Source organism: Phaethon aethereus (genome assembly GCF_964289735.1).
Source record: "Phaethon aethereus genome assembly, chromosome: 5".
Taxonomy (NCBI): domain Eukaryota; kingdom Metazoa; phylum Chordata; class Aves; order Phaethontiformes; family Phaethontidae; genus Phaethon; species Phaethon aethereus.
Genome location: NC_138579.1, coordinates 7,743,247 through 7,767,025, shown reverse-complemented (window position 1 = coordinate 7,767,025; position 23,779 = coordinate 7,743,247). Strand labels below are relative to the sequence as shown.

General features: G+C 46.1%; 2 protein-coding genes across 3 annotated transcripts in view; one reads left to right on the top strand and one right to left on the bottom strand.

Moving 5' to 3' along the window:
* Positions 1-11,119, bottom strand: part of MNAT1 (MNAT1 component of CDK activating kinase) — a gene marked incomplete at its 5' end in the record, with an annotated part of 125,963 nt that extends 114,844 nt beyond the window's left edge. For both annotated transcript variants that reach the window (XM_082000260.1, XM_082000261.1), the window contains one exon: positions 11,031-11,119. In XM_082000260.1, the coding sequence (XP_081856386.1) occupies positions 11,031-11,119 (89 nt within the window). The remainder of the gene's footprint in view (positions 1-11,030) is intronic.
* An 887-nt stretch (positions 11,120-12,006) lies between these two features.
* Positions 12,007-18,646, top strand: LOC309405684 (homeobox protein SIX4-like). Its single transcript, XM_082000524.1, has 3 exons — positions 12,007-13,011; positions 14,531-15,219; positions 17,724-18,646. Exons 1-3 carry the CDS (start codon positions 12,134-12,136, stop codon positions 18,518-18,520), a joined length of 2,364 nt encoding a protein of 787 aa, XP_081856650.1. The 5' UTR covers positions 12,007-12,133; the 3' UTR covers positions 18,521-18,646.
* The last annotated feature ends 5,133 nt before the right edge of the window (positions 18,647-23,779 follow it).

Below are 23,779 nucleotides of genomic sequence, written 5' to 3'. Positions count from 1 at the left end.
AATCTTAAATCCTTCTCTAGCCCAGCCATCGTTCCTTTTCTCAAGCCCTCATGTAGTTATACCCCCTTCTCCAAGCAAGTCTCCCTCATGATCTTTGCTGCTTCATTTAGTAACACACCATAAGACTGGGAGCCAACCTCCTGTTTCAACTCCACTACAGCATTTTAGTTTCCCCAGAGCCACAAGATGTTTCCCAGTCACATGTTCCTTGCAAAAGAGAAGGCTCCTTTCCAAAATCTGTCAGCTGGCAGCAAAGGTTCCCACACAGACCCCATGCAATTTGAGTTTCCCAACTCATCCCAAGGAACAAATCTCCAAGGGGGCTGTTCCACTCATACATCATTGAGAAACTGCCCATGTGGAGACAGCTAAATCTGGCTACATCTGCTGTTCCATCCTGTATTACCTTTCCCCAAAACCAGGCAGACAGAATAGAAACCAAGGATTTGTTCAGCAAAATTTTAGGCCAGGCTTTGTTGCAAGAGTGGAAACAAAAAGATTCAAACAAATACAGTAATTCTAGACAAAGTTCAACAGACAAGTAGCTCTTCAGCTCCTAAATTCCTCCAAGCCTGCTCAGCTGATGATGTTCAGAGCAACATACATCATCCTGGCATTCCCTCAGTCTTGTTAACCTGCTTCTCTCCCTTTACAGAATACAATCATATCCCAAAACTAAAGATAACTTTTCTTTTTTTTCCAGAAAGATGAGGATCTTGGGGATTTAAAGGCAGCCTCCCATCTCCAGTTCACACCACATCAGTCACAGGCTTATCAAACTACACAAGTGCCACTGACAGTCCTTCCTGACACTGCCCAGGGTGTGTAAGGCCTATTTTTTCACTCTTTTTAAGCCAGCAGACAGCTACTCCCAGAAGAACCTAACTCTTCTATTTACACAAGACTATTTGTATACTCACACTAAAGATTACCTAGTCATTAATTACACCTATGGATTGTTCAGCTCCTAATTCCCACGAAGATACCAATTTTTGGTGGTTCCCCCCCCCCTCGGAAAATACATGACACGTTGCAAGTAAGGATGACAAAGACATTAAAAGTTTGTCTGCCTGTACTTGTCTGGGACCAGAGGTCCTCCTTCTTCACCCCAGCTCTGCCAGCAGCTCTTGCGATACATCGAACCCCAGTGCCAAACCTTCTTGCCCAGTTAGACCTAACACTTGCTGTTCTGGCTCAGCAGTCTGAAGGTACCAACATTAGTCGAACCACTCCCTTGCCTTTTGCTGTCTAGGAACATCAGTCCTTCTTTGCCACCCTGGCAGAGAGACTGACAGCCTGGCTGCATTGCTTGGCATTAATAAAACTGTGGAGCTGAACATTCTTAGGGCTTGGAAACTTCTACCTCAACATTGCTTCTTAAAAAAAACACACACACACAACAAAAACCTGTTCCACACTCTTGTCCCATCCCACTATTTCCTAACTCACAGCAGAACTACTTACCATCCTCTACAATGTTAAAGAGGTTGTCATGCTCCTATTAAGCCCATGATTCTGCAAATGCTTAGACATATAATTTAACCCTAGTGCCAATCACTGAGGCGGGACTGTGGGAACAGCAAAAATCATTATCTACAGGTTTCCCAATTTGAAGCCAGAATATTTATCAGACCAGATGACTTTCTTACTGTTCCTTTGTGGCAGAGGAATCTTGTTTTCACTTCTCTGAACTTACCGGCATTCCACACAAAAAAACTTGTGAGAATTTCCTAATACGTTCTCTTCCCCCAACATGTGTTATATTCAAAGGAAGAATAACTTAGAATATCATTTTCAGAGCACTAAAAAATGTTCTTAGCTATGACAATTAAAGTCTAATTTTGTCATCTATAGCAGCAGTTCCTCATAAGTTCTTTTCTCAGATCTCGTCTTCTCAAATATTATTCTTGCAGAATATTTTTTAAAAAGGAAAAACCAAGTAGATGTCATTACAAAATTCTGTTCACCCTTAGGACTACTACTTACAACTTTTGTTACAGCCGGAGTGGCCTTTCTGTCAAGAAACATCCACTGTTTCCTGCATTATCATTAAACCAAAGAGGGAACTGGCAACATGAATCTTAAGCGTCCACAACACAAGCTCAGCACCCTGCTTGTCCTATATCCTGGTACTATCAGGGAAGATTTTTTTATTTCTTCAGTGTTCAGATCTGGCTAGGAAATGGAGTACTCAATTCAGTTTCCAAAATTCTGACCTAGCTTTTCTTCAAACTTCACCTTCAGTTGTCCTGGGGGAACAAAACAAACAACTAATGCCCCAAACAAAGAGCACACATGAATGCAACTTCCAGGTACTCCAAGAGGGCACTTCAGATCTGCTCTGCTGTGAATTTACAATTACTGAGACATGCTTTTTAAAATTACTCAGGCACATATTTGCTTAATTTCATAAATATTAAACCTATGCATACCGCTTATTAACATTTGGCAGTTAATGCAACCACATAGAAGCAAGCCAAACGCCCTTCTTCCTCACAAACCTGCAGAATCATTGGTTTGAATTATAATGCAGTAGATGCAATTAAAAGAAAGAAAAAAGCGAGACATGCCATTTGATAGTTCAACCAAGAAAAGATTTTCTAAATATGTCAGTTTTAAAACAAAATAATAATATACCTGAGGCATTAACACCACTTCATCAGAAGTATTAAGACCATGGCTCAGAGCCAAATTTAAAAGCAAATATTCATTGTCAAAACTGGATGGCAGAAGGAAGCAACCTCTTGGGTATTTCAGCAATGATTTAATCACCTCTCATGACTAACTCAGAGAGACTTCGGAAGAGTAATGGGATAGAACAGAGTCCAAAGAGCATCTAATCCCAATTAATAAAAACAGGAATAACTCCAAAAAGACAAAGAAGAAAGATGACCTAGATATTTATTCCCTAAGAAGTCATGAAAAAGCTTTCTTTCTGAGGGAATACATTCCACTTTTAAAAAAAAAAGTAATTTTGCTTCTTCCTTTGTGGATGCAGACAGGCTATGATTGTGCAACTATTTCAAACAAGCACCAGTCAACCTAGCTTCCCGTGGTAGATCTGACAAACATGAGTAAAAACCTCCCTGATGTGTCTCCCAGCTCACCCAGTAGAAATGAAGAGAATTCTCCCAGATGTAAATTGTTGGGAATTAAATACATTACACAGTTTTCATTACTTATCTCCCCAAAGCAAAGTAGGCATTTTTAGGGCCACACAAAGTTCCTGTTCTGATTGTTCATAGCTGTATCTAGTCCCAATCTGCTTTAGTCGACCAAGACTACTTACACTTTTCATGCAAGTAACGATCTACTACTCAGGAATCTAATTTGAGATGTGATATGGCACAAGTAGCAAGGAAGCAAGCCTAAGAGACAAAATAGAGCACATGCTCTCCCAGATAAGCCAGCTTTTTAAGCATGCAGCTTCACAAAACGGCACCAGCTAAATTAACATTGCCACAAAAAGGACCTTCCTTCAACCATATTCCTACCTTACTTGTGGACACACGTTCCTACAGATTGCCTTGCACCATCTCTGATGCCTATCTAACCATTCACAAGCCATGACAACTCACTAATCCTGTGGAAACATCACCGCATTAACCTATCAAAAAAGCTTCTCATTTTCTGCCAGGTTAGCAAACTGGATCAACTCCTACAAGGTCCAGCAAATACCAGAGTCTGGTGGCTCATTTCGTTGCGCCTGCGGCCCATTCACAAGTCCTACATCCATGTGCATGTTACGATGGTTCAACCAGCACTACTCGTATCGTTTGCACTCATGAGCCTGTACCTCAGCTTCTATATGAATAGAAATCTGGTGGCCTAAAAATCACATACATCACAGCCAACCTTGTTACAAATGACAGCCCTGAACAAAGTATCATTGTCCCTGTATATCTCGCATTTAAGATGCTTTCTTTAGGAAAAAAAGCTTTCTGAATAAAATACAAATACAAATTTAGGCACCTAATTCCCACATGCGCAAGCCGAAAGTTACAGGTCTGACAGATCCTCACTGCCTACCTCCAGCTAGGCTTCTTCACTGAAACTCACTTAGCAGAAATAGTTTTATATTATTTTCCACAACCTCCAGGGCTTCTCCCCATCTTGGAAGAAAGGCATTTTCTTGAACCACACTGCAGAGAAGAATGCAGCAGGAAGCCAAGCGATCCTCTCGCTTGGAAAGAGTTTAAACAAGAAGATTCCAAACTTTTTTTTGACAACTCCAGCCCCACATGCTGGCAAGAGACTCCACCCCCCCAAATTCACCAGGGATGTTCCTACTTCCAACTCCTGGAGAATTTGACGGCCACAAAACTCCAAATGCTCCTAACATTAAAATAAAAAAGCAAATAAAGAAACAGAGGTTTCTTCATTTTAGCAGCCATTGGCACTGCAATTAAGAGCTCTCCGAGGATGCACTCACCCCCTAATGAATCCCTGGAACAGCCATAACAGGGTGCAGGGCAGATTACAGAATCCCCACAACACAACTTGGTGAATTGATGTCTCCCCTGAGCAACACAAAGCTGGGCCTAGAGATAGTAAGCATTGTTACACTGTCTTCATTTTGAAGCCTTATTAACAAATTAAGTGAGAAACAAACACATCTCCCTCCGGGAAAAGGAGAAATAAAAGTGGAATTTTAATAAGGAGCCTAGACACCTTTCCGTAAGTCTCTTGTGGACAGGAAAAGGACACCAGAAAAGCTTCTAATAGAGCAAGTTCATTAACTGCCATCTAAGACTGCAGCAGTACAGAAACAAACCCAAAACCACTACACTGGCAGCAGCTGAAATCCAACATATCAGTTTTCTGTGAAGGCTGCTCTGGTACCCAGGCCCCTCTCTCCCAGAGATGTCAAGCATGGGAAAGACGCTTTGCGGAGACAGCATAAACTGGTGTGACACTGGGGAGGAAGGGGAGTTTCTTTGCTTCTGTTGGTCTGCAGATATCCACATTTTCTCTCTCTACAAATCAGAATGGGTCACAGGTATCTGGAGCAGCAGGACTGACTCTGAAAAAAGCGCTTTACATACCAGTTTCCCCCCTCCTCCCTATAGCAGGCAGTGGGACAACAAACCTGAACCAGCAGCCGCAATTAACTTACCTTTTTTACCTAAGACTTTTGCATCTGATTGTTGGAGACCATATGGTCCAAGTTTACAGGCAACAGTAAATTTCTTTACCCAGTCCTGTTTGCAGTAACAACCTTAACATTCTTTCAGTGCAGTTTTCAGTGGATGCATTTCCTTTCCTCTTTATGTAAGTAAATCAGTGGGATACGCTTAACCTGCCTCCTCAAACTCAACATAGGCAATGAAATCCAAGCAGGCAAAGTAAAAGATAATTCATGGTCTCAAATGGAGCCAAGGTGGATTACAACTCCATTGGCAAGCATGCACCCAGCATCTGTACACTCAGAAAAGACATTAGTAATCGTCTGAATAATCAAAAATTGTCATGCATGCACAAAGGCTTTTGAATATAATTCTTGAGTGAACTTCTATAAGAAGGCAAAGCCATCCATGCACCTTAGAAATTAATGCGTTGCAAAGTTTTAATCAAGCATTGCTCCATAATTAGACACACTTTCCCCACACACAAAAGCATCTTTAAAGCCAAGTATCTGATGTCTTGAACCTCTGTTATACTTAAGAAAATAAACCTAAGATGACATTCATTATTCTTGAACTGAGCATTTCCATACTAAGTCCTATTCTAGAACAACTTTTAACTGCTAATTTATCATACTCCCTCCCCACGACAGGGAAGATTTATAGTGGAAAAGGCTTATTTAACATTACTCTTAATGCCAAAAACACATGGTATTACACTTTTGGCGATACTGGTCAAGAAGCAATAATCAAGGAAAACAAAATACTAAGACATAACCCCCGCAAAAAAGCCCATTCCCATAATTGTAAGGCTTGGCATGGTTCCATTGGAATAAACTGCAATGGGGGCCCAACTTGAGATGTTTACAGCCGAGACCCAATGCCCGATTTCATCCTCCCACACTCATCTGCCTACCCCGTATCTCCACTGCAGCACTGCTCTGCTTATCAGCACGCTGACCCCTGCTCTGCCACAAGTGGACATGAACACATTCCAGAGCCCCACTGACCATGGCGGAACTGAACACAGGAAACATGCAGCATTAAGAGAAAGCCACTGTGAGTTGTTCTAACCTAGGGTCAAGCACACTGATACAGGAAGATACACAAAGGACAAAGGAGAAATGCTATCTGCATATGTTGGTGCTAAGATCCAGAATGAATTTGTTGGCAGGATCAAGGTCACAGTAAAAGAGAGATAGGAGGACAACACAGGCACTGTAACACAGAGTAACTACCCCAGACAAGAGAGATTTAAATTTATGAAGTGGGGAAGAGGAGAAGAATGAACAGCCAAACCTCCAAAGTACAGGACTTCATAGCAAGAGGAACCTTCACTGCCAAACAGAACACACATTGCCCAACAAGTTCTCAAATAGTTTGAGTTAACTTTGTTTATATAGGAGGTGAAAAGAAAAAAAACAAGGAAAAAAACCCCAACACAATAAAAGATAGGCTCTTCTAGTTTCATTCTAACCAAGGGGGAGGAACTCATCAAGAACATGAAAGTGAAAACAACGTGGCTGACAGAAGGCATAAGAAGGCAACTTCTCAGGGCAAATTCTTCAGCAGGGCAAAACAGAGCGCCACAGAATAAAGAAAATGTACTAATGGTAAAACCACAAGCTATCTGAAACCCAGGAGAAAGATCTGAAGCTTAGTGACAAATCATCTCGGCTAAGTATAGGCTCTTTAACGATTTGAAATTCAAGAGATTTTGCCCCAGTGCAAATCAAATCACTGAATGCCACTTAAAGTGAACAGCACAAACAGTTAACAAAATAGGAAAGGTCAAAGCATTAGGTAAGAAACTACTGGGAGGCAGCACTGAAAGTAACATGAAAATACTCCTTCAGAAGGCCTCCCACGAAAGAAAGAGCAGCTAAAGTAGGAGTGCATTAACCCACTACTGAATAGGAAGGAAAAATCTCTAACAGATAATGCCAAAGCACTTGGGGCATTTTCTGCATCGATCTTCTTTCACTAAAGCAGATTAACTGGCTAGTGTAACTCATATCACAGCAACTGGGAAACATGTTACAGCAATTGCTCCAAACCTCCCAAGCCAACAAAGTCAAGACTGTGAATTTCCCATGCATATTTATGGTCAAACTGCAAACAGAAAGCATGATACAGGCAATATGCTTCTGCAGACAACTCAATAAGCTTCCATAAACCTATGCACTTGCAGTCCATAAACCTATAGACTATATTCAGGGGTTACAGCATTAAAAGAGTACTTCAAGGTTTTCAAATCTAGCAGACATAGTATTTACCCTTTGAAAACAGACAAAGGCAGTTATCAAAGATCATCTCTGCTCTCTGCATTAAGTTCCAGCAGCTTGAAGAAGGGCAAAAGCACCTGCCTCTAAAGAGCAGGAAACCAAATACACAGGGAAACACAGACCAGTCAGGGTTACTGTCAGTCCCTGGGAAAATGCTTAAATAAATAATCAGACAAATGACCTATCTCCTGCATATTTTGGATAACAAAGCAGGTAAGATCCAACACACAATTTGTTAAGAACATATCAAACGAATATAATTTCCTGCAATGACACAGTAACAATGTAGGTAGCAAAACAGCAACTACAGGCAATATAGTTTTGGTTTAACCGGTCTTTTGACACTCTTAAATCAACGGTCATATAATCTAAACAAATACAGTACATACTGAAGTAATGAGAAGTGATTAGAAACCCATACCCAGAGAGAAGTTATCATTATTTCAGTCAGAGAGAAAATACATAGCAAGCCCATTCACCTGGTTCTAATCTTGTAGTATTCTCCACTGTTACAAAAAGTAGCTTGGGAGGGTGGCGTGAAGGCTATTCAGCAAGGAACTTGCTGCAGGCAACTCCCTATTTTGTTCTGCCTCAGTCTGATTTCTTATGGTCACGAGCAACAATTTTTAAGATCTCCCAGACAACATCTTGTCCACAAATTACACGCTGAAAATCATCAGGACAAAAAGGTCATTTTATTAAGTTAACAGAGGATGATGTTGCATGGAGGGAATAAGAATCCAAAGTCACTTGAAGCAGAGCAAAAGTCACTTAAAGTAATAGTAGTTTGACAGAGCAAAAGGATAAGAATAATCAGCTGCATAACACAACATGGAAGGGTTAAATACTGTTCTGCCCAGAGGTGTGTCAGAGTGGTAAGTGCTGAAAAATCTGGGGTTTATGCTGAACATAAATCACACATATCTCTGCAAAAAATAAAAAAATACATAAAGACTCACTGTCCTACTGAGATTTATGAAATGCAGGTATCATATGAAAAGCACATGAAATAATTTTGACTCTGCCTGTTGTACTAAGGACTCAGATGGAGCACCGTGTCCAGTCCCAGTGCTCCAGAAAAATGCAAACCAAGTGGAAAAAGCCTCAAGAAAAGCAGTAGGAATAGCCCACAGGTGTATATAAAAAAAAATTAAAAATCACTGAAGAGAGGAGACTGAAGGAGTGGGATTTCTTAAGTGTGAAAAACACCAGAAAGACCCCAAAACATGTGACACATTCCTGCAGAAGAGGTGTAACAAAGAGTTCACAAGGTGTACAAAAAGCGTGTTAGAATTCTTAAATGCTTAAATTATAACAAATAAATTTAGATTAGAAATTAGGATAAGTATTTTCAATGGTAAGAACAGCAAACTTTCTGAATAGGTTGCCTAAGAAGGGTAAATCTCCACCAAAAGTTTATGTTAGCTCATTTGCTTTGAGAACTAGACATTCCCTCCTTATGCCTGAAACACGGTGAATTTATGAAAGAACAAATGTCAAATACCTCCCTTTTTGCCCTCATACTTCATTCACAAGTGCCTCATCTGAGCTTCCAGCTTCTAGAGCAGTTAGTACGAGAGTTTATTAACCATTACTAAGAAACGACTTCCAGCATAAACGCTTCGTAACATCATACGGAAATAATAATAAAAACACAACCTTACAGGGATTATTGGAAGGATATTACAGAGGAAAAGTGACCCACTTGAACAACATGAAGACGGAGAGTCCTCAATTACAACAAAACCAAAGAAATCCAGAGATCTGACTTACATGGTGAGTTCAACTCTACCCTCGTGCACATATATTTAAAGCAGTGGTGCCCAGCTACAGACACACACTTTTCTGGAAAGGTAAAGGAGGGACTAACAGACCTTGCTGGGTCCAGGTAAGGTCAGTCTGGGTGGGTCTGCATAGCTCTCTCCCAGCAAGTACCCTGCAGAGATACCTGACTGGCTCAACCCAGAGCCACACAGATCCAGACGTCTGGTCTCGGAGAAAACACTTGCCAAATGCAGAAGTACAGACAACAAGAACTGGAGGAAGCAGAGGCAGTCCTTGTGCAGCTGGGAAGAAACAAGGAAAGCAAGACAGTGACATCAACCCCAAATAAGGTGTCAGCAGCTGGACCCAGTAAAGCACAAAACATGACAAATTTTCTCAGGAGAAGCTCAGCTACAAAACAAACTCACTGAGAACCAAAGCAGGAGAGCAAACTGAAACATGCTGTCCTCTGCTGGAAGCGGCTCTGGAGGAGCTGGAAAGCAGAAGGTCATCAAGACCATTAGTCCTTTTATCTTCAAGGGAATACAAAATAGAAGCATCATTTTAAAGCTGCATAGCCTTGCCTAAATGTGGCTGTTACCTTCTGAACTCCAGCTAACACTGCACCTTTACACAGCCAGCATCACTATCACCAAAGGGGCACTCCTGCTGCCACGCTCTCCCACACCACCACTACCAGGAGATCATCTGCTCTCCCACATGCCTCCCGTCGTGGCAACAGAAGTGTTTGTGTGGCCACAGAGAACCGGATGAAAACTAACACTTTTTTTTTTTCTTAAAAAAACAAACAAACAAACAAACCACATAAACCCTTTATTGCAATCCAGTTCCTTCATCATGTTCACTTACAACAGTATATCAAGTTAGAGCTTTCAGGCTGTGTTTTTTCAACATAGTTTGAAAAAATAAACAGCTCAATATAGATATCACAGGAAAGATGAAAAGACACAGGAAAACAAACATAAAACCCAGAAAGGGCTGCTACTGCAATATGAGACTTCTATCATGTGTAGCTAAAAAGAACTTAAAGCTTTCACACTAACTAAGGAAGATCTCCGGGCGTGAAAGTGAACGAGTTCAGGCTATGTATGCCTTAAATCAGCTAGAGCCAGGGGGGGAATTACCTAAGTGTTCATCTTTGGAGAGAAAACAAAAAAGTTGTAACTCTTGCTGCAAAAAAATACTGAATGAGTAAACAACACCATCAGCACAGATTCACAAGAGGATTTTCTAACATTCAAAACAGCATCAAACCTTCAAAGTATTCCCCATTCAGGAGAATTAACACTCCAACAAATAAAACAAATCAACTTTTTTTTCCTTAATTATCCGAGCACAGTATTAAATACAAATGAAAAGTGTTTTGAGTTGATGAAAGATATACTTTTCTCTACGCTCCCTATTTCATACCCTGAAGCCGCACACCCCCCTGGGGGACAGGAGCCGGCACCCCAGTCCACACCGAGCACGCCAAGTCCCCTGTCCTCCCCGAGCAGTTAATCGCAGAGAGACAGCCGACAGCAGCGCTTCAGGCCCACACCGCGATCCAGCCCCTGGCCTGGAACGGAACCGCTGGCTGCAACGCTGCCGCCGGGAGAGGCAAACGAGGGGAGCCGCAGCGGCCCGCCTCGCAAACGCCTGCACGGGTTTGGCGGAGCCTCGCCGAGCCGGGGTCACCCCCACCCCCGGACCAGCCGGGGAAGCAACCGTTCCCCTCAGGCCCCGCTGCCCGGTCCCCCCCCCGCAGAAGAGGAGCCCTGGGCCGAGGCGCCTCTCCCCTCACCCCACCCGTCTCCCCCCCAGGCGCCCCCGAGGGCGGGGCGGCGGCCCCACTCACAGCGTGTGCCCGCAGACGTTGACCATCAGCTTCAAGGAGGGGTTGCGATACTTGGTGGTCTTGCACCGCGGGCAGCCCTGGTCATCCATGGCCGCCACCACCGCCTCCCCCTTCTTCCCTGCCTCCCTTCCTTCCTTCTTCCCTCCCTCCGCGCCTTCCGCCTTCCGCCGCGCGGTGCCGCAACCAAAGCGGTCCGCCTGCGCCGCTCCCCGCCCCGCGCGTTCCGCACGCCGCGAGGGCCCGGCCCGGCCCGTCTCGCTCCGCTCCGCACCCCTCCCGGCCCCGACCACGGCCAGGCAGGGCCAGCCAGCGTCAGAGGGGGCCGGGGCGAGCAGGTATAAGCGTCCCCGGGGAGCACCTGCCTGGTGAGGTGGGCAGCCTGTGCCAGCCCGAGAGCTCCGGTTGTAACTGGGGGGGGAAGGGCAGGGCGCTCCCGCCTAATGAATAACCAACAGGAGGCCGCTGCGGGGCGGTAGCTCCCTCGTGGGGTGCCCCGGGCCCTGCTCCCGGCCCGGCCGAGGTGCCGTACCTCACCCCGAGTAACTACCACCTCACACCCTCAGAGTTTTAATTCCGCCCTCCCTGCCCGGGGCAAGGCGCTTTCACGGCGGTGCAGGTGAGGGGAGCTGCCGCCGCCCGCGGGGGCGTCCCTGCGGCGGGGCGCCGCGCTCCAGGTGGAGGTGGGGTGGGAAGGGCGGGGGGGGAGAGGAGAGGAGCGGGGCCGCTTGATTGACGGTTGCCCTGGAGACGCGGGAGCCCCCGCCCCTCCGACGCGGCGCAGCCAATGGGCAGGCGCGGCCGAGCCAGCAGGCTGCGGTGCCATATAGTATTGCAGCGGGGCTGGGAGTCACGTTGGGGGGAGCCGCGGAGAGGAGCCCGTTTACACTACTTTGCTATAGCAGCTATCTTTAATGGTTATTGCGTGGCCGGGAGGAAACCTGATCGGCTAGAGCCGGCTGAGAGCAGCAGCAGCAGCAGGAGGAGGAGGAGGAGTGGGCTTTCCAAAGAGATAGGAAGGGGGGAGAGGAGGAGAAGGGGACGGGGGGAAGGGGAAGGGGGAGGAAAAAAAAAAAGAAAAAAAAAAAAGGAAAACAAACCGAAACATGTCTTCTGCCTCCCCCACGGACGAGATCACGAACACGGTGGAGATCAAGCAGGAAAATGTGATGGAAATCCTCTCTGAAGCCAGCAAGGTGCCCCCCGACGGGGCCGCGGCGGGAGCTCTCAACTCCGCGCCGCCGCCCCCTCCCGCCGCGGCCCCGTTCCCCATGGAGCACGCTGGCTCCGCCGCCGCCGCCGCCGGGGAGGAGGGAGCCGCGGACCAGGTACTGCTCCACACGGAACTCCTGGCCAGGAATCACCACGCTGCCTCCTCTCCCTCCTCCGCCTCCTCTTCTTCTTCTTCCTCCTCCTCCTCCTCCTCGCAGACCCCCCTGGCTTTCTCCCCGGACCACGTCGCCTGCGTCTGCGAGGCGCTGCAGCAAGGTGGGAACCTGGACCGCCTGGCCAGGTTCCTGTGGTCTTTGCCCCCGAGCGATCTGCTACGTGGCAACGAGAGCCTGATGAAAGCCCGGGCGCTGGTGGCTTTCCACCAGGGCATCTACGCCGAGCTCTACAGCATCCTGGAGAGCCACAACTTCGACTCCTCCAACCACCCGCTGCTGCAGGAGCTCTGGTACAAGGCTCGCTACACCGAGGCGGAGCGAGCCCGGGGCAGACCCCTGGGGGCGGTGGACAAGTACAGGCTGCGGAGGAAATACCCTCTGCCCAGGACGATCTGGGACGGCGAGGAGACGGTCTACTGCTTCAAGGAGAAGTCCCGCAACGCGCTGAAGGAACTCTACAAGCAGAACCGGTACCCCTCGCCGGCCGAGAAGCGCAACCTGGCCAAGATCACCGGCCTGTCCCTCACCCAGGTCAGCAACTGGTTCAAGAACCGCAGGCAGCGGGACCGCAACCCCTCCGAGACCCAGTCCAAAAGGTGAGGGCAAACTTTCCTCCCCGCCCCCTCTCCCGCCTGCCTGCCTTCTTCCCTCTCCCGGCTCTTTCTTCCCTTGCAAACATGGCGCTTACCTTCGGTGCGCCTCGTCCTCCCCTCCTTCCCCCTCCCCGCTCCTCCGCGCCCAACACACCCCCCGGCCCGGGCACGCAGGCACGCGAGCCGCGGCGCGGGGGAGCCCCGGCCCCGCCGCCCCTTCCCCCCGCGCCGGGTGGGCCGCCGGGCGCTCCGCCGATACCGGCGGCGCGGCGGGCTCCGGGGGGGGGGGGGCGTGTGTTCCCCACTCCCCTTGTTTTTGTTTAATCGTCGCGCCTGACAGAGTTAATCATTGACGGCGGCCGCGGGACGCGCGGGGGTGTGGGGTCCCGCCGCTCGCTCTGTTTTGAAACCTGACTCGGGAGCGGGCCGGGCTCGGGTTTCAGCGGAGGAGCGGGGCCGGCTGTGCCGGGCCTCAGCGGCGGCACCGCCGGGCCTGACCCGCCGCAGGCCTCCGCCTCCAGCCCCGAGGCCGTTTAGCGCCCGGCGGGGCGGGAGAGCCTCCCCCGCCCGGCCCCGCTCCGACCGCGCCCGGTCCGGGGCTCCCTCTTCGCGGCGCGGAGGGGCCGCGGCGGGGCTCGGCGCCGTGAGGCGGGCAGGTGGAGGTGACCTCTCCGCTGCCGCCCCCCCTCCCCGCCTCCCGGAGCAGGGAGGGGAGAAGGAGCGGGCAGAGGGGCAGGACGGGAGAAAGGAGGGGGGGAAAAAAAAAAAAAAGCGGCGGCCGGCGGAGGGCCCCGAGGCATTTCTGAACCAAGGGCGCGATTGTGCCGCCGCGGCCCCCTCCGCGGGACACATCAAAGGGCGAGCGGCCGGAGGGGGGAGGGAGGGAGCGGCCGAAAAATGCAGTCGAGGGCGGACCAGTCAGCAAAAAAACCCGGCGCAGCTCCGGGCGGAGGGGCTCGGCGGGGCCGGGGCGGCGGCGGCCCCGCCGGGCGCGGCACAAAAGCTGCTCCCGCCCCCGGACACAGCCTGAGGTGGCTCCGCCGGCACCGGCGGGCAGTGCGGGGCCCCCCTCCCCGCGGGCCGGGGGCGGCAGGCGGAGGCCGGGAGGGTCGGGCGGCGCTTCCCGGCCTGCTCTCCCCTCCCGCGGCTGCCGCCCAGCGATTTGCCAAATGGCTGCGGCCGGTCTCGCACGTGTGGGCACCCTCGGCCGGCGGAGGGGGGCCCCGGGCAGCCCCCCTTGGGTCGCCCGGGTCGGATGCCCACGGAGAGGGGATTTATTTACAGGCCCATAGCCCAGTCTCTAAAGTTTGTCCACGGCGAGCCGCTGCTTTGATGTGCCCTTTCCAAAGGAACCTCCCCCTTCACTTGAAATTCGTTTAACGTGCCTGGTAAAGGCAAAACACAGAAAAAATAACTCGGGAAAACTCTCACAAACTGTATCAAAGCAAGGAGCCCCCCTTGGTGCAGAGCTCGCTGGCACACCGTAGTAATGCCATGTCATCTCTCCATTTTTTTCCTGTAGCGAGTCAGACGGCAACCCTAGCACAGAAGATGAATCCAGTAAGGGACAGGAGGATTTATCTCCCCATCCACTCTCCAGCTCGTCCGATGGCATTACCAGCCTCAGCCTTCCTGGCCACATGGAGCCTGTCTACATGCAGCAGCTCGGAAACACTAAAATAGCCTTGAGCTCATCTGGCGTCTTGTTGAATGGAAACCTCGTGCCTGCCAGTACCTCTCCTGTTTTTCTTAATGGTAGTTCTTTTCTTCAGGGACCCAACGGTGTCATTCTCAATGGACTCAGCGTGGGGGCTTCGCAGACGGTTACCTTAAATTCGCCCAAAACCACGTCGAGTGTTGTGAGCAACGGGGTATCCATTACTGACATACTGTCATCTTCATCAGAAGATGTTAAGGACTTCAAACTTCTTCAGGCTTCAGTCCCCAACGCTGCAGCAGCCACCTTCAGCCCAAGCAACATCCCAGTCTCATTCCCAGGATTGATACCAAGCTCAGAGGTGAAAAGGGAAAGCGTACAAACTGCTGCTTCCCAAGATGGAGGCTCTGTAGTTACTTTTACTGCTCCTGTCCAAATAAACCAGTATGGCATTGTCCAGATCCCCAATTCAGGAACAAATGGCCAACTGCTGAACGGAAGCATCGGTTTTTCTTCTCTGCAGCTCCCTCCGGTTTCTGTGGCAGCTTCACAAGGTAAAAGTTTTGTGTGTTACAGTAAGAGATACGAGGAAAAGTTGGGATCAGGCATACTTCACATTTTAGAAGCCGTGGTATTTTTCCTCTGAGGTAACAGCGTTGTATCTCAGCCACATGCCGTACATCAAATAATACCTTTTGCCTGCCTTTATAATGGGTTATGCTCGTGGGTAGACTGTTACATGAGGTTGAGCTCCTCTGCTAAGGGCAGAGAAGGGGGTCTGGTATTTTACACCCCTTTCATCTCATGCTGTTCTCAGAAGTCTGTGAGACTAGTCTTCACAAATATCTGTAAATTTTACACGTTTCAGTAATTCAAAATATTCACCATTTGCCATTGAATCCTTTTAAAGAGAAGGTTCATAAAAATGAAAATTGTGGCAGCTGGAAATTGTTACTGTTGTTGTTCTTGTGGTCGTTGTTTTGGGTTTTTTGGGGTTGTTTTTTTTTAACTAAAGCCTTTCATAAAAATAAATTTTAAGTGACTATAGACACAACAAGACCAAGCAGTTACACTCGTACATTTTCTGTTCTGTAATTAAGAAAGATTAAACTGCTGGGAAACAATAGGAATATGCAATAGCTCATAGATATAAAAGGCAAGTGTGTTTGGATAAAACTGCCCCCAGTCCAAGGGAAATATGTCATCGCAGGTTCACGTGCCAAGCGCGCAGGCTCCTCCCCAAGTTTGCTTTAGAGTTTGTCTTAACATACCATAGACCGAAACTTGTGGGCAGCCGGGAGGAATCCCAGGGAGCACAAGCCTAGTTCTGGATCCTTGTTTTGAAGCAGGTCTGCAATAAAGCATAACTGAACACCTTTGTTACTCATTAGCCACTGTATCTTTGGTTATGAAAATGATTAAACTTAAATGAATCTCTCGAGTCTCAGGAACCTTGAGTACTATAATGAAAATCAAACTGTGCTTGTGTTATATTATTTGAATTAAATGTGTATAGGGAGTGAATTATTCTTGCTGTTAAAGTAATAGGTGGAGGAACACTGAAGCTGTACAAACACATTTGAAATGGGTGCAAAATTATATGCCTAAAATGTGGCACGTGCAGTCACTGGAAGCTATCAGTATGTAGTTCGAGCAAGATTAAAAAGCAAAGTCATTTGACTGAATACCACCTGTAATTACAAAAGCCGTTTAGTCCACATGTTCCAAGGCATAAACTGACAGCTAGTAAAGGTGAGAAAGAAAGTTCTGTTCCTTCAGTAGTGTGGGACTACTGTATTTGAAAGTCTTAAGATGCATAGTAAGCTACTCTCTGAACATTTTCCCCATTGGTAAAAACAGCAATTTCCACTGGAGAGTGATCCACAATGTAGCTAGTCTGGTGCAGAGAAAAGTCAAGATCCGTATTTGCTGTTTCGGTTTTTTTTTCTGTTTGTTTTTCTTAACACCAGATGAATGGATAGCTAGCTGCCTATTCCAAGTGAAGTGTGCTGCAGGCTATTTTAAGTAAGCTACAGTAAATGATACCTTATTGCCAGGTAACTTCAAGTTGCCTCGCTTTATTCTTCTGTTTTATACATATGAGTAACTTCTTACATTAATCAGTGATGATTTTTTGGAAATGAATAGAGAGCTAAAGTATTCCCTAGGTGAGAAATGCATCTTCAGTTCTGTTCTAAAAAATTAAGGTGTCTCCAACTGTAGCCTCTTAACATTATAATTAAACTGCTTTTGAGAAAGAGAGGTGTTTGAAGTGGGACACAGTCCTGAGAGCCAGTGTATCTTATTTCAGGAATGATTATGACAATTTACATGGCATGCCCAGTAAACCAACTTCAGGTTGTCTCTGGCCACCACTCCTTGCACTGGCTAGCTAGAACATCACCAAGCGGTGCCATGGCTTTCAGTGAGGGTCGACAGTTGCTGGGTGGCTTTACACAGCGTGGTAGATGTGGTAGGGATAGACTTTTAGAAATACGTGATAAAGCGAGGTGAAAGGCAATACATCGGAATGCTTGATGGACTACCTAGTTGACCTGATAGAAGTAACTGGTTTTTGACGTTTTCTCTGCGGGGGCTGATTCAGGTAGGTTCTGCCCAGCAGTAGTGGATTTCATGTGACGTGTCTCCAGTTTCCCACACATGAGCTGTAGTCTGTCACTGAACTATCTTTAATAGCTTTTCATGCTTCTATTATTAGAAACTGAGTGGTGGCAGCTAGTGAAGGCCAAAGCATGTTCATTTTAATCACATGGCCAGGGACTGTTTGCCCCTTAATGAGAGTCTGAAAGATACCTAATATACCAGAACCTACCTTTATTTTTTTATTTCTAGAAGCAGTTTCTATTAGTGGCTTTTATTTCTTCATACCAAATTTTCTCTCACCTGTTAAAAACAACACTGCTCTGTGTTCCATGAAATATTAGCATATATGTGTACTGCAAACATTAAAAAGACCAAAACGTCTTAACAAAAGGCCTGCACAATTCTCTGCCAACTATAATCGGTGTTTTCCTTTCTTTTGCTTCCTTTTTTCCAGGTAATGTTTCAGTAAATCCCAGCACATCCGACGGGGGAACTTTTACGACTGAGTCTTCAACAGTGCAGCAAGGAAAGGTTTTCTTCAGCCCTCTCGCTCCGAGTGCAGTCGTTTATACAGTTCCCAATTCAGGCCAGGCAGTAGGCTCTGTCAAGCAAGAAGGACTGGAAAGAAGCCTTGTGTTTTCTCAGTTGATGCCAGTCAGTCAGAACACGCAACTAAATGTAAACATGTCTTCTGAAAATATATCCAGCGGAGGACTCCAGTCCCTGGCCTCCTCGTTAGTGAATGTAACGCCCTCACATAATTTTTCCCTCACACCACCAACTCTCTTAAATGCTGCAGAACTGAACTCTAGTATCTCGGAGAGCCAGTCCATGTCGTCGCCTGTGACCAGTACCTCTACCGTGATATCTATCAGCAACACTAACTATGCAACCCTTCAGAACTGTTCCCTCATTACCAGTCAAGATCTGTTGTCCATTTCTACAGCACAGCCTGCGCTTGGAGAAATCGTTTCTACAAGCGGAGACCGTGTCAGCCACCCCTCTGCACAAGTACATCAAGATTTTGTCAGAGAGAACAGGTTAGTTCTGCAAGCCGTACCCGACGTCAAAGAGAATTTCTTACCCAATTCTGAGAGTAAGTCAACTGGCAATTTAATGATGCTGGATTCAAAATCCAAGTATGTTATGAGTAACATGGTTGACACGGTTTGTGAAGAACTGGAAACGGACAAAAAAGAACTTGCCAAACTGCAAACAGTTCAGATGGATGAAGATATGCAAGACTTGTAGCTTTTTTTTTTTTGCTTTCTGTTTTAATAGATAAGTCTCCTGTTGAGGCCCTAACAAGCACCAAGTGGGGGGGGGTTGTTTGTTTGGTGATTTTTTTTTTTTTTTTTTTTTTTTTTTTTTTTTTTGGTGTAAAGAAAACAGAAGAACACTTAAATGGTCTGAATCGATGTGCAGAGGAATCTCCGGCAATGGAATTAGGTTGCCACACTTGGTTTGCGTGCAGTATTCTCTTTTAAGCAGATTAAAGGAGAAAGGAAACGCCAGGGCAAGTACCGAGCAAATGGGTACAGGTTTGGCTAAGAGATACTACCCTGATAATTTAACTAGACTCTCCATAGTACAACACAGCTCTCAACAGTAAGTATACACTCCTAACTTTAGATAGAAAACAAAATTCTCGCTCTGAAAAGGTAGAAACAATGCAGTCATTTTTGCTGTTTACTTCTAGTCCATGGGCATTGAGAAATTTTTAAGGAACTCTAGACGATACCTCACCGGCTACTTTTATGTTGTTTGAGGTTAAGAAACAAAACAAAATCATAAATAATACTGTTACTGATGTGTTTGCTTTTTTCCAGCAGACTTGTGTTCAAACCAAAAATCTCACATCAAACATTTACAGGTTTCTAAATGCTACAGCTAGCATTTTGCCAGTGCACCAGAAAAAGCATCATTTGAAACTCTAATTATGCAACTCAGAAGCTTTCTCTCCAGTTTAAATGTAAATATTGTTTCAGTTCTTACAAAGGAGACTTTTTTAAAATTAGTACAATGGATTTTATTTATGTTTTATGTTCCCTTTCACTTTAGACACAATGCATTGAAAAGGAAAACGTTTTCTGGCTGTTTAATTTATTTTTATTGTTTGAGCAGGAAGTAAGCGTAGTTATTTCTGACAAGGTTTTACTTTTTTGTAGTTTTTCAAGCAATAGACTGTAAAAGTAAAATGTTAATCACACTGAAACTAGAAAATGAACTCCCAGTCTCACAAACCCAGGAGGTCCCTGTCTCTACCCCCTCTGTCTTTGTGTTCAGGGGTTTCTTGTTTGTTTTGTTAGTAATTTGAAAATTAGTTGAACCTTTTTGTGTATTTTTTACAGAATTCCATGTGCCTTTCTTCCTAGTGGCCTTATCTTTGTTACTGAAGCACAGTGGCAGGAGGAATAAAAACACTGATTTGCGAATATCCGTCCTCAGGGCCAAATCCTGATGCCTTACTTCTGCAAGTAGACCTGCTGACTTCAGTGCCCCTACTTGCACGAGTAAGAAGAGTTTTAAGTCCTTTTGGTCGTCGTGGGTGACATTTACTAGCGGTGCAGAGAGCCAAAGATAGGTCCTTCCGCACCACATCAGCAGGGCCGGAGGAGTCCAGAGAGGGACCATGGGCAGAGCCATCGTGCCAAGGGAAAGGTCTTGGCTCCGGCCTCGGGCAGGTGAGCAGGGCAGGTTGGTTGGGCAGGCCAGGGAAGGGAACCCCATGTTTACACGGACCCATTGGCCAAGTAGCCCGTGTGGGAGGGCTTCAGCTGCTGCTCAAGCGAGTGCTCCCCCATCCAGGAGTGCACTTAAGCATGTATCTATATATTCTTGAGAATAAGCAGCGTGGGGGCTGACGGTGGGAACTGCAGCTGCCCTGAGGGCTCATGGAAGCAGCCGTGGTCTCTGCCTGGCTGGGGATGGGTCGGTCTCTCCCTTCGCCCCTTTGTGCCGCAGCAGGGACAGCAGAAGCAGGCGGGCTCTGGGCAGGTGGAACAGATCTTACCTTACCTCCAGAGGAGTTTTTGTAGCATGGAAAAGCACATCCTTAAGCTTTAAGATAATAATAAGAATGCAGATGTATAAAAATTACATGCTGTTAATCTTTGTGGTTTTGTTATTTTTTTATTCTAATGTGAATATATACCGTAACTAAAGCACGTATTCATCCTCATCAGGGGCCTGGTCCGAAGCCTTTAGAAGGCAATGCGAAATGTTTTCATAAGCTTCTGTGGGCTCTGAATCAGGCTCAGGACAAAACAAGGACAAAGCAAGATCACCTGTAAAGGACAAAAAAAAATGAAAGGAGAGAGAATAGAGGTAGCGCAGCCCAGTCTGTTTCTGTCTTTGTTGTTCACTGGTTCTGTGGAAAGCCTTTGAGGAATGAAGGTTTTTTCTATGCGCCATGAGCATGGCATAGGCATCCTCACTATTGTTTTGCACTATATTGAATACAGTGTGTTTTGCAAGGTATTCCATGGAACCTTGAAGCTGAGTTCTGTCGGTAAGCACTGGAGTCCACACTGCGAGCCAGAGACTCCTAGGGCTGCAAGGAAAGGGAAGAGCAAGCGTGCAAGGCGTGCACTTTGCAGCTGTACCAAGTCGCTGATGCTCTGCAGACAGAAGCATCCCGTAAGCAGTTGGCTGTCCCCGCGTGCTCCCAAGTAAAAGAGGTGTCTAGTGCAAGCGCTTTAAAGTGGAGATTATCGCAAGCAGAACATGGAGCTATATGTTGCCCTGGCACAACTTCCCTTGACATTCAGGGGATCTCTGCATGAGCAGGGAATCGGATAGCCCAGAGTTCTCTCTGCCTAGCTTGTTTATCTGTTTGCTGGGCTCCAGCATGAGCAGTCTGCTTCCCACCTCTTCTTCACCCATAAAACCAAGATGATGATGACGATAACAGTAGCTGTATCTGCTTTGCATGAATTTGTTAAACCGTTTGGACAATTAGAAGGACCCTGTATCATTGTCATGTTAATGGAGAACGTGCGTGTGGCTCTGAAGGAGTTGTTTGGGGCTTAACATTTCGTCTGTGAAGCTCAGACTATATTTGGAGGCAAGATAGAGTGTGTTTTAGAGCACTCTCAGTTGTTGACGTGATCAGGTCTCGTACCTGAAAAGACTGTGGTGTTACACCAATACCTGTTACTACTTCTTCAATTTTTCCTCCTTTGTGTTCATGGTGTTACTGAGGCTCTGAATTCCATGGCTTTGGAGCACAGTTGACGTGAAAACTGTGTATGTTGTTACAGTGGCACGTATCTTGGAGTGTCTGGTACTTCTAATAGGAGACTTCCCACTCTTCAGTGGGAGTGGAGGATGTACATAAAAGCAGTGGTTTGGGACAAAGTAAGATTAATCTATTCTAGTCTTCCAGATATCAAGTAACTTATTACTATGTTTTTCTTTCTCCCATTGAAAATAAGTGTCATTCCCTCCAGATAATGTAGTTATAACCTCATGTTTTCTGCAGGTACATATGCACAATATAAAGACTCATTGCACGGTACAGTGTTTTTAAAATAGATATTTAACTAGTAGTTTTATTCCTACTGTAAAATAAGGTCAGTTTTGGTTATGTGGCCCTTGAGCAAGCAGGCTAACTGCTCTAAATAGACAGCACACAAAGTCCCGAAAAGTGTCTGGGGCTGGATCTTTGGCTGCTGTAAATAAGGCATTGCTCCACTGATTCCTAAACTGCAGATTTTACATGGTGTTTAGGGGATATGGGTGCTCATGTCTCACACACATGAATGGCAGTGAGTGTCTAAGCCCCACAGACAGTCCTTATTATCACATTCTGCTGTTTAAATGGAAGGTATGTCTATCTGGCATGCACGTTCCTTCTCCTCCCTCCCTCTCTCTTACGGATGAGAATAAAGGGTCGTTTCAACTTCACATATGTTTGTAACTTGTAAGTCCACTGGAAATCTTACAGGAAACATTGCCAAATTGTACTACTTTTCTGGTCCCAGACTCAGCTTCAAAAAATACGCTTAAAGTTTAAGCAAATTCCTACAAAGCATGATGTTAAAAAACCCTTTGTTCTTTACTACTTTTAAGTAAAGCTGCCTCTGTTTTGCCCAGAGTTTTGCAGAGAACCAGAAATATATTAAATTGAATGCTCTGTCTGGACTATTTGCAGCATTATTCCTGTGGTCTTACCTAAAAGAACATTTCAGCCACATAAATCACAGGCATCTATCAGCCAGGTCCTCAGCTGGGTTAAACTAGTACAGTTCTACTGACTTTAATGTCCTTTCGCACCAGCCGAGAATATGGTCCCATTCATTTCACCGGAGTTGGATCAAGGACGGATTTGGCCCAGTATACGGTGGCAGTGTGAACCAGTGCACAAGGCTGACGCTTCAGACGGTTGCAACCGAATGGTCACAGTCTATCGAAGCATATACCTCTTTCCATTTACTGCTTTACCCTGCCTGTGGATTCAGGAAGACGCAGTCAGAAAGCTACTTAACCCAGAAGTAAGGCTGGAGCCATCTTTATTGTTATTACTATCAATCTGAGGTTAATGACAATAATGGACAGATTCTGACTTCAAATCCTGCAAAATCACCTCAACGGTTTTCAGTTAAACTAAGCAGGACAGAATTTGGCCCCGTGTGCGCAGGAGCTTTTCCTGTATGAGGATTTCCAGCGCCTGTGCACTTTTTTAGCAGGGTGGATGAACAACCAAGAGGGTGTATCCCTTCAGTTTTGTATGAAATACGTGTGCAGAACTCCCGGGGGCATGAATCGCCTAGTGCTTGTGGTCGAGAAGCATCTCAAATCATAAAAAGAGTAGTAATTTTATAACTCCGGAAGCAAAAATAATGACATTTTACAAGCAAGGAGACCTGAAGTCTTCCTGTATCTCCTAGCAGTTATTATCTTGAAGGATATTTTATACCTTACTTGTATGTTTCATATAATTTAAAACTAGCTTCTTAAATTTCTGAACTCAAGGAGGGGGTGAATCTTCTGACTTTCAGGATTCACGTTCAGAGGATGTTTGTTCTTTTGCTGCATGTACTGTTTGTCCAGAACTAACCAGTTATTTCTGCGATATGGGTTTATTGTGCCTTACAACAAATATGAAACTTAAGCAGAATGTATGCATTAGAGGAGGGAATAATTAGAAGACTTTACTGCACTGTTAGATGATGCCGCCCCAGAGTGTGTCATCAAACATATCTGTGCTTAATTACCCAACCAAAGAGATCGAAAGTATGTATGTTGTTAATTTTAATGTCAAGGGATTTCTCAAAAGTCTGCAAAACCAGGTCTGATACCAAGTGCAACAGTTTAAAGAAAAATTTCGACAAACACAAATTGAGCAAATCGGAATTTACCTACCCAAAAGAAACCCTGACACAGAAAGGCATCCACGGGGGTGGAAATATATTTCAATAATCCCTATCTAATTATGGTGTAAATTTGCTTGGAGACACAGATTTAATAGCTAGGTTCGATATGAAACAGAAGATTTATGGGTTTTAG